The sequence below is a fragment of the Phascolarctos cinereus genome, unplaced genomic scaffold (assembly GCF_003287225.1).
Source record: "Phascolarctos cinereus isolate Bilbo 61053 unplaced genomic scaffold, phaCin_HiC Scaffold_4;HRSCAF=312, whole genome shotgun sequence".
NCBI classification, from domain to species: domain Eukaryota; kingdom Metazoa; phylum Chordata; class Mammalia; order Diprotodontia; family Phascolarctidae; genus Phascolarctos; species Phascolarctos cinereus.
This window is the reverse complement of record NW_027555847.1, coordinates 220086056-220100846: the sequence shown is the minus strand read 5'-3', so window position 1 is coordinate 220100846 and position 14791 is coordinate 220086056. Positions and strand designations below refer to the sequence as shown.

Sequence of the window (14791 nt, the reverse complement as noted above, 5' to 3'; positions counted from 1 at the left end):
TAGATTGAGTGACCCCAGGTAAGGTTTCTGTAAGGTTAGAATTTACCCCTTGAATCTGTTTAAGAAGGCAACGCTACTAGTTGTCTTTACCACATTCACTTAGGAAGTGTGATTCTGTTTAAAATTTTTATTCTTTTCCTCCCCTTACTCTGTGTGTGTATATATAGAGTTTTAAAAGTAAATAAAGTTTACTGTGTGTGTCTAAAATTATGAGATAGGATTTCTGTTGTGGCATAAAAACTCTGGAGGCAAGTAAAAATGGGGACCACTTCCAGGTTTTTAAAAGATGTCAGTTGCTTAAATAAACATATGGATGTGTGTGTGTGTGTGTGTGTGTGTGTGTGTGTGTGTGTGTGTGTGTGTATTTCTACTTCCTGGGAGAAAACTCAATGCAGGGACTGGATACAGCATGGGTCTCGAGCTTGGGTTAGTGAGTTTAGCTGTTTAGCACTTGCTTATTAATGAATTTGTAAATACTTCTGTAGGATTAAACACTCCCTCTGCCCTCATTTCACTGCCTTGCAGTGACATTGCCTAGTCCTGTAAAACATCGAGAATGAAGTGTTATAGTGATTATGTTCTCTTGCTGCTAGCACAAGAAGTTGTAGGTTCAAAACCTCTTCATGCAGTGATAAGCCTCCTAGATATACTTAAGGACTTACTCTAACACATTCATTCTCTTCTAGTCCACCCTAGGAAAAAAAGCTATTTCTTACCCTAAAGGAAATCTTTTGCAAACACACTTGCCAAAAATATGCTTTGTATTACCTTTCTGTTTGTCTTTTTTTTTCCCCTGGCTGCCCTGGTGTTGATATAATTCTCCCTGATTAAATATTTGTGCAAAATTTACTCTCAGGTTGCCAGTGAATTTACAGACAGTCCCTTTGGTGCTCTAGCATCAGACCTTGTGGAAATGTTATTATTTTTTTTTGTTTCTGAATCTTTCCTCTCTCCCTTGTTCTTACCCCACCTTCCTATCCAAATCCAACATCTCCAGGCATGTTTACTGAAAGTATTTAATTTCCTCACACTCAGTTCTAGGCTTATGCTAAAACCACATCCATCTTGTCAGAACTCAAAGTGTTTTAATAACATGCTATTGTTGCAGCTTTTTCACAGCCAAGACCAGGGACTTTCTTGGTGCCTTCTGCTGAGAGTTGAGACTGACGCCGGTGGGACTGTGTATTATTGCGATGTTTGCTTGAAGGGTTTCAGCCATGTATTCACCAGACTACATGTTGAAGTCTTAGATGGGTAGTTTGGGGTTTGTCTTTTTGTTTTATTTGGTATTATTTCAGTGAGATTTCCTTTTGTAGCTAATATTTTTCCTTTTTTATTGCTCTGTATGGTCAACAGTTCTTGTCTACTTTTACTTTCAGTGTTTAGAAGACCTAGCTCTTGCAGTGCAGAGATGTAGCTGTGAGATTTTAATGAATATCCAAGTATAGCAAGAGTATTTATTTGTATGAGAGAAACATTCTGCTTGGATTTTGTTTGCTGTTAATCTTTTCAAAAGTTATATGAAATGAGTTATTTAAGCCAAATAATTTCACTCAGTAAGCATTTATTAAGGCCTTTTATGTACAAAGCATTGTGTTTGTATGGACACTGAGAGGGATAAAGCACCATCCTAGTCTTCATGCAGCTTACAGTCTAGTAAGGATGGTAAGACATATACACAAATAACTATTACAAAGTATATCTTAATAAGTATTACCAGAAGGGTAGAAAACAAAATACCTGTAAAGTTCAAGGAACTCTACAGTGGCACAAAGAAACAAATAGGAACAATCTACTATGGTATTTTTCACAGGCCTTGTTTTTACTGTGTGTGTCTAAAATTATTACTAATTAAACAGAGGTCTCTATTAAATGCTTGTTATGGGCCTAGTACATCAGGAGGCGAGTGAAGTACTTTCTACCCGCAGATTTCTCCTCACTTCATTCTCTCCCTGAAGAGTTTTCATTCATCAGGATTTCATCTGGATCCCATCCCTAGTAGTAAAGTATCATCTTCCTTTCCTTTCACAGTCTCTGAGACTTCCTATTTGTGTCCATTTCTTCCCCATGACGTACTGTAGGAGTCCTATTGATGCCCCTCCATTTGGCACTGAAACTTTCTATTCAAGGGTACATGGTGGTATGCATTGCCAAGTTTTCCATAGGGTCGGCTGGACGTATATGGAAGCTTAGACAGTGGTGATGATGATGAACTTTCCTGGCCTTTGACATCTTATATCATGCTAAGCAGTAGACAACTCAGGGTTACAATTCTGTTTATTTACTCTCTTTCTAAGTCAAACATCTGAAAGTAGCTTATTGCCCCCATTTCCTCTTACTCATTCCTTAGCCTTTTGCCTTCTGGATTCCAACCTCATCACTCAAGTGGAATTGCTCCCTTCAAAATTATCAGTGATCTGTTAATTACAAAATCTAATGGTCCTTTCTCAGTCCTCAGCCTCCTTGACCTCTCTGCTGCATTTGACATGATTAACCACTTTCTCCTGCAGGATACTCCCTCTGAGTTTTCCTGCACTTTTCTTTCCTGGTTCTTCTTCTACTTGTCTGACTGCTGCTTCTCAATCTTCTTTGCTGTATCATCCCAAACTGTTAATGAACTCCAACATTGTACCCTGGGCATTCTCTCCCTAGTCTCTTTGTAACCTCATCAGCTCCTATGGGCTTTGTTGTCATTTCTTGCTGAGGATTCACTGATCCCACATCATAAATTATCAACTGAACATTTCTAATTGGATATCTCATAGACAACTCCACACGTCTGAAACTGAACTCATTATTTTTCCCTCCCAGTTTTACCTTTTTCTCATACTTACCTTTTTCCTCTTAATTGCAGTATCCTTCTTACAATCTCCCAGGTTGGTAATGTTGGCATCCAGACATCCAATCAGTTGCCATATCCTGGCATTTCTGTCTCCACAACATCTCTTGCATCTGGCCTCTTCTCTTTATTCACACAGTTACCACTTAATTCAGGCTCTCCTCACCTCTCACTTGAACTGTTGCAGTGATCTCCTAATTAGTTTCCCTTCTCCATTCAATCTGTCTTCTACAAAGCTTCTAGAGTGGTTTTCCTTAGCTGAAGATCTCAGTATGTCACTCCTCTATTCAATAAACTCCAGTGGTAACTCCCTTTGGCCTCTAGGATAAAATATAAATTCCTCTATTTTGTTTTTAAAGACTTTTCCATGGAAAATATTATTATCCCCACTTGACATAGAGAAAGTTAAGGTTTATACAAGAGTAGTGACTTGGCCATGGTCAAGTATGAGAGCCAGGACTTCAACCTAGGTATTTTTGATCTTGTCTCCATTGAACCACATTGTCGCCTGAGTTCCAATATAAATATAATTAAATGGTACTACTTTACTTTTTAAGGAGCTCTAAAGGTCTTGAAGGTAAAAGTTGTGGGAAGGTCCAGTCAGTAAGTATAGTAACTTACAGATACTGGCTTGCTTTTTCTTTAACCCTTTACTCTCCTTTTCTTGAAGGTTCAACTATCCCAAACCCTAGAAGAATTGGGGAATCAGAAAGAGCGAGCTGAAATGGTAAGTCTGCGTGCATTTCTGCCATGTACTGTTATGATAAACCTTTGTTCCCCAGCATGTCAATTCAGTCCTGCTCAGTGATTTTTTGCTACTTGAGGGAGAGTTGCCAACCTTGCCCAAACAGGTCAAAAGATTTCTTTGCATACCATCCCCCTTCTTATTCGGCAAAAGATTTGTAGTTTGACAAGATTATTTTTGCTGTTCCTTCATCCTGAGCCTTTGTTCCTTCGATTTGTTTGTCTGGTTTGAAAGGGTTAATGAGAACAGCAGATTTCCTTCATAATATGTCTTTTTGCTCCACTTGCTCTTTGTTTTTGTTTTTTGTGTTTTTTAGTAAATAGTTTTTCATTTTTTCCAATTACATGAAAAGATAGTTTTCAGCATTCATTTTTTATAAGATTTTGAGTTCCAGTTTTTCTGCCTCCCTCCTTTCACTCCCCTTCCCCAAGACGGCAAGTGATCTGACATAGGTTATATGTATGCAATCATGTTAAACATTTTTCCGCGTTAGTTGTGAAAGAACGGAACAAAAGGGAAAAGCAATGAAAAACAAAAAAACAAAAAAAAAAGTGAAAATATTATGCTTTGATCAGAATTCAGACTCCATAGTTCTTTCTCTGGATGTGGATTTTCTGTCATGAATCTTTTGGAATTGTCTTAGCTTATTGTATTGCTGAGAAGAGCTAAGTAGATCATAGTTGATTATCGCACAATGTTGTTGTTACTGTGTACAGTGTTCTGGTTCTGCTCATTTCACACAGCATCAGTTCATGGAAGCCTTTCCATGTTTTTTTTTGAAATCTACCTGCTCATCATTATTGATAGCACAATGGTATTCCATTACATTCATATGCTTGTTCAGCCATTCCCTCAGTTTCCAATTCTTTGCCACCACAAAGAGCTGTTATAGATATTTTTGTACATATGGGTCCTTTTCCCTTTCTTATGACCTCTTTGGGATACAGACCTAGTGAGTAATATTTCTGCATCAAAGGGTATGCACAATTTGATTGCTCTTTGGGCCTAGTTCCAAATTGCTCTCACAGCTTCACCAACAATGCATTAGTGTCCCAATTTTTCCACATCTTCTCCAACATTTATCATTTTCCTGTTTTGTCTTATTAGCCAATCTGATGAGTGTCAGGTGATACTTGAGAGTTATTTTAATTTGCATTTCTCTAATCTCTAGTGATTTAGAGCATTTTTTCATATGACTATAGATAGCTTCAATTTCTTCATCTGAAAACTGCCTGTTCATATCCTTTGACCATCTATCAGTTGGGGAATGACTTGTATTCTTATAAATTTGACTCAGTTCTCTGTATATTTGCGAAATGAGGCCTTTATCAGAAACACTTGTAAAAATGCTTTCCCAACTTTCTGCTTTCCTTCTTCTAATCTTGGTTGCATTGGTTTTGTTTGTGCAAAACCCTTTTAATTTAATGTAATCAAAATCATCCATTTTGCATTTTATAATGTTCTCTATCTCTCTTTTGGTCATAAATTCTTCCCTTCTCCATAGATCTGACAGGTAAATTATTCCTCGCTCTCCTAATTTGCTTGTAGTATTACCCTTTATGTCTAAATCATGTACCCATTTTGACCTTACCTTCGTATATGGTATGAGGTGTTTATCTCTGCCTGGTTTCTGCCACACTATTTTCCAGTTTTCCCATGAGTTCTCATGCCAGAAGCTGGAGTCTTTGCTTTATCAAACAGTGGATTGCTATAGTCATTTACTACTGTATCTTGTGTACCTAATCTGTTCCACTGATCCACCATCCTCTTTCTTAGCCAGTACCAAAAAGTTCACTTGCTCTCTTTGTAAGCTTAGGATGTCATCAGAGACTTCCAGTAAGCTTAAAGGTAGAGCTTTACTAGTGTGCTTTGATTTGTCTTTTTAAATATCTGAGCTGTGTTGAGTGTTTGGTCCTGGTGCTCACATTTTAAATGCTCATATGCAGCATCACATTTTCTTGGGAAAAATACCCTGAACATGTTTCATTTATTCTATTATAATTTGTCATTTTTGCATGCAATTCTGATTTTAACCACTTAGGTTTTCCTCTACAATAAGTGAAATTACTGCATTCACAAAATTCCACAATGAATGGAGGTGAATGCATGAATCTGTTTGTCATTGCACTTTGCATAGTCATTCCCACCCCTTCCTCCACCATCCACCTCATGCTTGTAAACTGCTGAGGAGGAAAAAGTGAGGCTGGTGACCTTGTACTTCAATCCAATTCACTTGCAAGTCATAGCATCATCTTCCTGATGTCATGGTCCTCTTTGAGAACGAAAGACAAACAACAATGTAAACTGTTGACACTCGGGAAGTGGAAAGTTTCTGACAGGTTATTCATGTGTCTACCGGAATGTATCTATTCCCCTACTCTAAAACCAAATTTAGAGAATTATCAGATTAACTCTGATCCCAAATTGGCTATACTTTTGCTTCCCTTATTTACTGTAGTTAATTGAGGTGTTAATATATGATAAAATTTAGGAGTAAGGACAGTTTTAGACAAAGAGCCAATTCATGTCTCATCTAGGTTTCTGTCCTGTGACTTCCTCATTCCTAGATTCTGACTGTGTCAGTAATTCATTCGTTACCAGGTTTTGAGGCCATATAAATGTAGGGCTTATTTTCTATTGACTTTAAAGAAGCTGGAGAGGGATGTGTTTTTTGAAGACTGCTGCATCCATTTGAAAAAAAACCCTGGGGAGATCCCGATGTTGTGTATGTCAACATGCATCTCTTTCTGAATGTTGACCTGAATTGAAACATGCCCAAGGGCCTTGTTTCCTGTAATGTGCGCAAGGCCAAGAAGAATTAGAAATGAATTTGTTTTAACCACATGAGAAGGATGTGGAGTGTGGTTAGAAACATTTCAGAAATTGCCCCTAAAGATGTCCTTGAGTCTGGAATCCCCAGCCTCCTAAAGAGGCCTTACATGGCATCCAATTAGCTGACTGCTTTACTTTAAGTTTTAGAGAAAAAGAAATCAGTAAGTCTTTTGATGCTATTTCTTTGGCCAGGGGGTCAAGAGACAGAGGGCACAGGCTGCTGCCATTGTGCCTTGTCTTTTTTGGATGCCACACACCACAGATTTGGAGACAGCACCACCAGTAGATCATTGGGTGGCTAAGTTGCTGTGATTTGAAGAGGCCCTTGACTCTGTCTCCGTGGATTACAGATTAAGCTCTAATCAGTTGAATATGATGGGTTGTGTGTTGGATTTATTAGGACATACTTTTGAGTCTAGTGGCATCCGTTTATGACTTGCATATATAAATTGCTGCCCCATCCAAGCCCTGCCAGCCCCTCATGACTTGGCCTAGTAGAATGATCAAGTACCTTCTGACGTATCATTGAGTATGCTGAAAGTTAAATGTCAAGTATGTGGAGGGGAGTGGGGAGAAAGGGTTCCTGTAGCCAAGTACCTCATTATGGTTGGAGGAATTGTTGAATATAAAGAGATAAAATATCTTGCCAGGGTTAAATGGTGAGCTAGATGACAGAATCAGCTTAGGACTTAGGTTTGATCCTTGCTTTCTTTCCCCTTCCCTCTTCTGCCCTGTTCCCTTCCTTATCCTCACCTTTAGTGGTACAGATTTGGTGAAATGGTGCAGCACAATAGGGTATAAGACAGTACATTCCACTAGCATTTATTAAGTGCCTACTTTGTGCAGAGTGCTCTCCTGGAAACCAGGAGAAATAGCAAGTTGAATTAAGTCTCACGAAGGTTACAGGGTAGTAGAGGTCAGAGAAGACGCCAACACGAATAGCTCTAGAGGCCGATATTATGTGAAAAGTGCATTAGGTATTCCTCTCCCAGGCCACCTCTCTTTTGGAGCCCTTAATGTGTGATTACAGGATATGGCCTCAGTCCATTTCCCCTTTCACTCTGTGGCTGCTCTCCCTGTCCTTGTTTACTCCCTTCAGGACTCAGATTTCAGGTGTCAAAGCCTTGTTCCACCTGTTGTTGTCCAGATCGGATTTCTACTTTATCCTCTTGATTCCTTATACCTTTGATGGAGTGACTGAGGAGACTTAGGAAGTCCACTTCATGTCCTGAGTTCTGACTGACGTAGGTAAATATTGCTTTTCTGCAGTTCCGTTTTGAATGGACATTCTCTGCTGTTATAAGTGAAATGGAATAAACATCTGTCAGGTACTATCACACAGCCCGCTAGGACGCCAGTCAGTTTCTGGAGGGAACACAGTAACTTTGTGTGACAACTCTGCTTCTTCTTGTTCTGCTAATACTATGTATTCCCAGGAGTAGGATTAAGAAAATAGGTATTGGATTCCATAGCTTTATCAGACCCATTTCCCAAATGTGGATTCTAAACATCATCCATTTATTAATTCATCCCTTTTTGATTATTCCTTCATTCAAAGTCCTCTCTTCAAATATATATTCTGGTTTTGGTAGATTAATCATGAATCAGAGTCAATACACCTTTATTAAGTGCCTACTGTGGGCCAGGCCCTGTGCTAAATGCTAGGAATATAAAGAAAAGAATAAGACAGTCTTTGCCCTCTAGGAACTCACAGTCTAATGGGGAGGAGGCCATGATGAAGAGAACTTCATCCCTGCAGAAGCAGGGATTGGGGGTGGTGAGTTTCAAAGTTGATTCTGTCTTGTAGAATGATGAGTTTCTGCAGATCATGAAGTCCAGGAAAACAGCTGGTTAGGAAATAATGACAATCTGTAATATTCCATAATGATCCATGTTACTTTTGTGTGTTTCTGTGTTTCTCGAGCATCCCCAGCTAAATTTTGTTCTCAAGGATACGGAACTGTGCCTTTCATTTCCATTACGTCTCCCCTTGATACTCTGGGAGTATATTGCAGATGAGTTGTTCAGTGAATGTAGAATTGTAGTGTTCAAGCTGGAAGAACCACAGAGATTATCTAGTCCAACTGGTTTACTTAACAGAGAAAGAAGCTAAGGTATAGAGTTTCTGAAAGTTATACATTAGTGGTAGAGCTGGGTGCTACCTCTCTTCCACTTGGAATGCTCTCCTCCCTCATCTCTGTCTCCTGGCTTCCTTCAGTACTCGGCTTAAATTTTTCTAGGCACTAGGCCTCTCTCCTTGCACTCCTCCCACTCTCCAACTCCTAGTGCCTTCCATTACAGATTACCTTCCACCTTATCTATCTGTCTGTCTCTATCTGTCCATCTATCTATCTGTATCTCTAAATATTTATATCTCTCTCTATATGTGTGTGTGTGTGTGTCTATGTGTGTATGTGTGTGGTTTTTTTTTTTTCCCAGTTGTCTCCTATAAGGGCAGAGACCATGTTTCTACCTTTCTTTAAATTCCCTTCACTTGCTAGTGCAGTAAAATGCTTAATGGGGTTTTCTACCCATTGCTTTCCTGGACTTCATGAGCTCTAGAAACTCATCATTCTGCAAGGTGAAATCTACTCCGAATCAGCTTCTTTTTATGTGTTGTCTTCCCTTGTGAGTTCCCGTAGTGCAGGGACTGTCTTTTGCCTTTTTTTTGCATCCTTTTTTACTTAGCATAGTGCCTGGCACATAGGAAGTGCATATTAAATTTTTATTGACTCTGACTCTAATTGCTTGCTGATTGACTAAAACCCAGGTCTCCTGATTTCTAGTCCATTTAGTAACCTTAATTTGTACAAAGGCAGGTAAAGAGTTTGGAGAAAATTGCAGCAGCTCATATTTTCCATTGTTATTGAATTACTGACAAGAAATGACACAATAACAGAGCACCTTAACTGACTCATTCCTTGCTATTCTTGGTAATCAAGAGGTTTTGCTTTGGTAGAACAGGTCTCTACATGGGATTAGCCAGTTCCTTGGGCAACTGATCATTCTCCACCTGTTATGGGGACCATTCATTTTGGAGCTTTTCATGGCCCTCAGGAAGATAAGCACATTCAGATGCCTTTCTAGGTTTTCTCCCTAGCCAAAGTACCCCACCCCCATTAGGAGTTAACCCAGATTATCTGTGCCAGACACTCTGCATGCCAAGGTGAATAGCAGTTATGATAAAGCATAGGGAGATGGGAGTTCCTGACTGAGGAGTATTGTCTAGCTGGGAAGCCATGACCAGGATGATGATGAGAAAATGACCCCTCCCTTCCACTTTCCTATAAGCCCTTGCTGCTTCAGCCCAGTTCCCCAAGGTAGTAGCTAGGCAAGATGTCAGGGCTCAAAATTCTGGGAAGAATGGCCCACTGTCACTTAATCATAGTGCTTCCTTATTAAAGACCCAAGGCCCACTAGATTGTTGTGACTGGCTCTCCAGCTCTCTGTGTGCTGGAGCAAATTGTTTAACTTTCCTGATTCCCAGGTTCTTGTGTTCTTTCCTTTCTCAAAAGATCGAGTATACTTTTTTTTTTTTTACACATGCTGTATGCTCCAGTAGAATGTTTGTAAACTCAGTAAGGATAATGACAATTTTGGTTTTTTGTTTCTGTCTGTGTGTCCCCAGTCTTGCACGTAGTAGGAGCTTCTTCAGTGTTTGTTGTGTTAAACATCTACTTCCCTTGTAACTGGTGCCGTCTCTTCCAGCACATGATTCAATTATTATTTTGCTGGTCAAAAAAAAAAAAGTCCATTTACTGCTTGGGGGGGAAAGTAGAAATTTAAACAGCTTTAGCTAATTACAGTCGACAAGACAAAGGCAGTTTGACTTTCCAGTATTAATTAGCAAATCCATACTAATTAGCTTGTATAAACGCAATTCATGCTTCTTTTCTTAAATGCAATTAATATCACAACTGAAGATGTCGCTAGGCTTTGTGGCTGTATCATTAACATACTTCACCCTAATTAGATATGGCCAGTAGTGGCTGGAGAAATGAGTTTGTGATTACAACCATAAAAAATCTAATATTTTACATCCTTCAGGGAGTGTGAACCTAGAATTTATTTTTCGATTTAAGAGAAATTACATCCATCATGATACTGTGTAATTAGAATAGTACAATTCTTATGCTTCTTTCCACTTCTTAAATCTGTTTATTTGTTTATTTGTTTAATTGAATTCTTTTACTTGCTGCCATTGAGACACATGAGATTGGTCTGACCAGGCTAAGGAATCAAAGAGCTATAATTGGGAAGTTGAACTATGTTTGAAGTCATGACCCATTGTGAAATGTGCATTTTACACTAAAATATACATTTTGGAACTTTAAGGTTTATAAAATGTATTACTCTGAGATAAATAGTGCAACTATTATAACTATTATTGTCCTCATCGTATAGATAAGGAAACTAACTCAGTGAGGTTAAGAGATTGGCTTACTTGTATATAGTAAATGTCAGATGTAGAGTTAGAACCAAGGTCTAAGCATTCTTTCTGATAGACCGTGCTGCTAATTAATATTAGTATATTGGTGTGTGTATGTGTATATATATTTATATTACATAATATATATTAAATATACATGTCTCAAATGAGGTTGGTCTTATCACTGTCTAACAGCATGGACCTCCTTAGCTAACAACAACATCAGTAACAGGCATAATAAACATTTACACAGTACTTGAAAGTTAGCTGAGCCCTTTCCTGATAACAATACTCTAAGGTGGGTACATTTAAAAAAAACAAACTTGTAAAAATCTTCTGGTCTTATAATTAATATTTACTTTAATATTTGCAAAGCACTTTATATGTATTATTTCATTTAATCCTCACAACAAGCCTGTGATCCATGCTACTGTTATTTCCATTTTTCAGATGAGGAAGTGAGGCTCACAGATTAAGTGGCTTGTATAGGATCACACAGATAGTGTCAGAGGCAGGATTAAAATCCAGTCCTTGACCAAATGAAGTCCAACATCATTGCTTATCTAAATTCAGGAGTTTGAGCTGAGTCCGACTTTTGCATAATACTCTGAGGAAATGAGTAAGTGAAAGCCAAGCAGAGCAGATGGAAAGGTAAAACCCAAATCATTGGAAGCCTTGATCAAGATCATAGTGAAATGAACTGGAGACTGCAAAGTTCAGCTGCAGTCAAGTGCAGCAGTTCAGAATTTCTTTGAGTGCTTGCTCTAAGATCTTCTTAAAACAAACCATGGCTTTGTACCTTTGGATCTTGACATTATATACTGAATTATATGTACCTAGATGTTATGAGATCTTATTTGAGGCAGCTAATTGGCACAGTGGATAGAGCTCTGGACCTAGATTCAGGAAGATTCATCTTCCAGAATTCAAATCTGGCCTCAGACGCTTACTAGTTATCTGACCTTCTTTGCCTCAGTTTCTTCATCTGTTCAAGGAGCTGGAGAAGGAAATGGCAAATCACTCCACTGTCTTTGCCAAGAAAACCCCAAATTGACTTACAAAGAGTCAGATACAACTGAAACAAATGAATAACAACAACAAAAGATTTTATAGGTCTTATAAAACATTTTCTGAATTTTTTAAAAGAATCTCTTTTCCAGCTTTATTCTTTTTTTTTTTTTAATAACCGAAGTAAGATATTGCTACTAGCATTCTTAGACACAAAGGCAAAATGAAACCTAAGCATTTAGTGATTTTTCTCAGTTCACCCAAGAAAGCATTGAGGATGCTAGGACTAGATCTGTGGTGCCTAAGCTTCACATATAATTTTCTTTATATCAGACTACATGACTTTTCCCTAGTCGAGTACTTCTAAAAACTAGAGATATAATTGTGGTATGGGAGTATTATTCTCTGTGTAACTTGTCTTTCCAGGAAAACTGTGCTAACCTCAAAAGGGGATAGAAAAAAGGCATTTGGACTTTTCTTTACTAAGTTCCTATTACTGCTCCCCTATAATTACTTATGTGTATCTGGCCATGGGAGGACTTTCCTTATTATGGTACAGAATCCCAGGTTGAATCCCAGGAATTTCCACCCCCAAGTAGTTTTAATCCAAGTGAAATAGTGTTGATGGCAACATTAAGGGTAGACTTTCAAGGGTGGAAACCAAAGGGCGTATTTGTAGTAGAAGGAAAAATGGATTGTTGCACACTGTCAAGCAGTTAGCCTCAGTTCCTAAAGTGTGGATGTTTGTGTGCACAGTGCTGCATGTGAGTTTATCAGGGATTTTTTTGTGTCAACCACCAAATATAGCCTGCCCACTACGTTCCTGTATCTGGCTCCTTATTCTCTGATGATCCTTGGCATAATGAGATCCAGCACAATTACTCTGACATGGTAGGGTGCCTGCAGATGGAGAAGCAGCTTTGTTCTAGGACTGTACGTAGTAAGAACTGCATTTGTTTGTTTAAACAACTCGGAACAGTCTCTTCATTGTTTTCCCTTCTTTTCCTATAAATCATAAAAGATGTGCATTAAATGATGGGTTATAGTAATAGCATTAACTCATCTTTATAGTACTTTAAATTTTGCTGAGTATTTACAACAACCCTGTTATTATTCTCATTTTACAGATGAAGAAGTTGAGGCTGAGAGCTTTAGTCACTTGCTCAAGGGCACACAAAGAGAAAGTATAAATATTGGGACATGACCCTAGTTCTTTCCCCTCTAAGTCATGTATTCTTTTCACTACATCATGTTGCATAATACGAAGGAAGGATCAACACTAGCTCAGTATATACCTCCTCTGCATATAGATGAGAACAAAATCCTGGTTTTGATTAGATTTACTGGATGACTCCACAGAAAGAAAAATAAAATTCCAGTATTTAGAATTTAAGGGACTGAATAGTTTCGTGTATCTAAAGAAAAACCAAAAATTCTTTTCTGTACTACTTGAATTTAGCCTCCAAGGACTATTTGTTTCAAACCACAGATTCCCCCAGAAAAAACTTGGGTGATGAGACAGAACTACAGACTGATTTTGTAAAGCACAGGGTCAGTCCGTAGAGTTGACTGCTGTCTGTTATCTTCTGACATGTCTATAGACTGATGGAAGTCCAAATCACAAAGTGCCTGTCGACCCACAGAAGCAGAATCATAGTGACTCATTAAAATAGGAAGTAGCAAATGATAAGCATTGCCACAAAACACACCCCCGGAGTGCAGTGCCTGAGTTGGCTACATTGCTGGGCACTCTTCCTGCCTACAGGTGACAGAGAGACGCTTCTGTTGTCTTCCCTCTTCCTAAACACAGGGGAGAAAGATAGCATTTATTTCATCCTGTTTCTTCCACCTATCTCCTGATTTGGCCTATTCTTGCCTGCCTGGATGGAGAGAAATGCCATTCATTCCATCGTGCTCCCTCTACAGGTCACGTGGCCTGGGCTGCTTGCAGAGAAAGCAGAGAGTCACCTCACACACTAAGAGGACTCCAACCTGAGGCCAGACCCGTAGGGATTTTGGTAGCTGACCTGAGCTCACTGGCCATGATTAACAATGTTCCACCCAATTATACCCTCCCCATCCCATTGATTCTGAATCACTGACTGTCATGTATTCAACTCCATTCTCTGGCCCCGCACTGTCAGTTTCCTTATTCCTCTCTCTCTCAACCTTAACCTGTCCACCAATATCCCATTCTAAAGCTGCCTCCTCCTTCCACTCTTTGCGATCTTTGCTTCATAAGTAAGAAGCTTGCTTCCGTTTTCAGTCTTTTTCTTTCCCACACTTATCTTTGGCTCTCACAGAGCCCTGGGTCACTTCTGATGAAATGGCTTCCCTGGTGACCCTTTCCAGCACTGATGGCACTTTGACTTATTCCTCTCATTTACTAGTTGAAGTGGGGGTGTCATAATATCCCTTGCTTCTCATTGCCACTTCCAAGCCCACCTTCTCCTACCATTAATCAGTAACCTCAACTCCTTTGAGCTGCTCTCAGTCCATATCTACAACTCCAGAAAAATTCTGGTGGCTAGACCTGTAGGCTCAGCCTTATTTCCTCAGTGAGTTCAATGCCTGGATCATTCTTTCTTTCCTCCTCCACTCCTGCCATTGTGGTAGGAGATTTTAACAGAGTTTTCTCCCTTCCCTTCTTGGCACCTTGGTGAAGCAGTTCAACTCTAACTATTCTCTTAAGTCCTATAGCTGATCTTGCCCTCTAAAGCCTTAGCCTTAGATTATTGCCACCATCTACTGCCTTTGCACAGCTGGAGAAAATCACATGACCATGCTAACTGGATCTACTCCAAAATTATATCACATGCAGCAAAGAAATCTCTTCAACTCAATAAACATTTATCAGGTGCCTACTGTATATCAGGTACTGTGTTAAGCACTGGAGCTGATGAAATCACAAAATGAGGTAAAAATAGAGAAAGGAAAA

The 14791-nt window shown here is 39.1% G+C and overlaps 1 protein-coding gene across 4 annotated transcripts in view; it reads left to right on the top strand.

The window, feature by feature from the left end:
• Positions 1 to 14791, top strand: part of MAD1L1 (mitotic arrest deficient 1 like 1) — an 860690-nt gene that overhangs the window by 452479 nt on the left and 393420 nt on the right. For all 4 annotated transcript variants that reach the window (XM_020975224.2, XM_020975225.2, XM_020975228.2 and 1 more), the window contains one exon: positions 3510 to 3566. In XM_020975224.2, coding sequence (XP_020830883.1) covers positions 3510 to 3566 — 57 coding nt within the window. The remainder of the gene's footprint in view (positions 1 to 3509; positions 3567 to 14791) is intronic.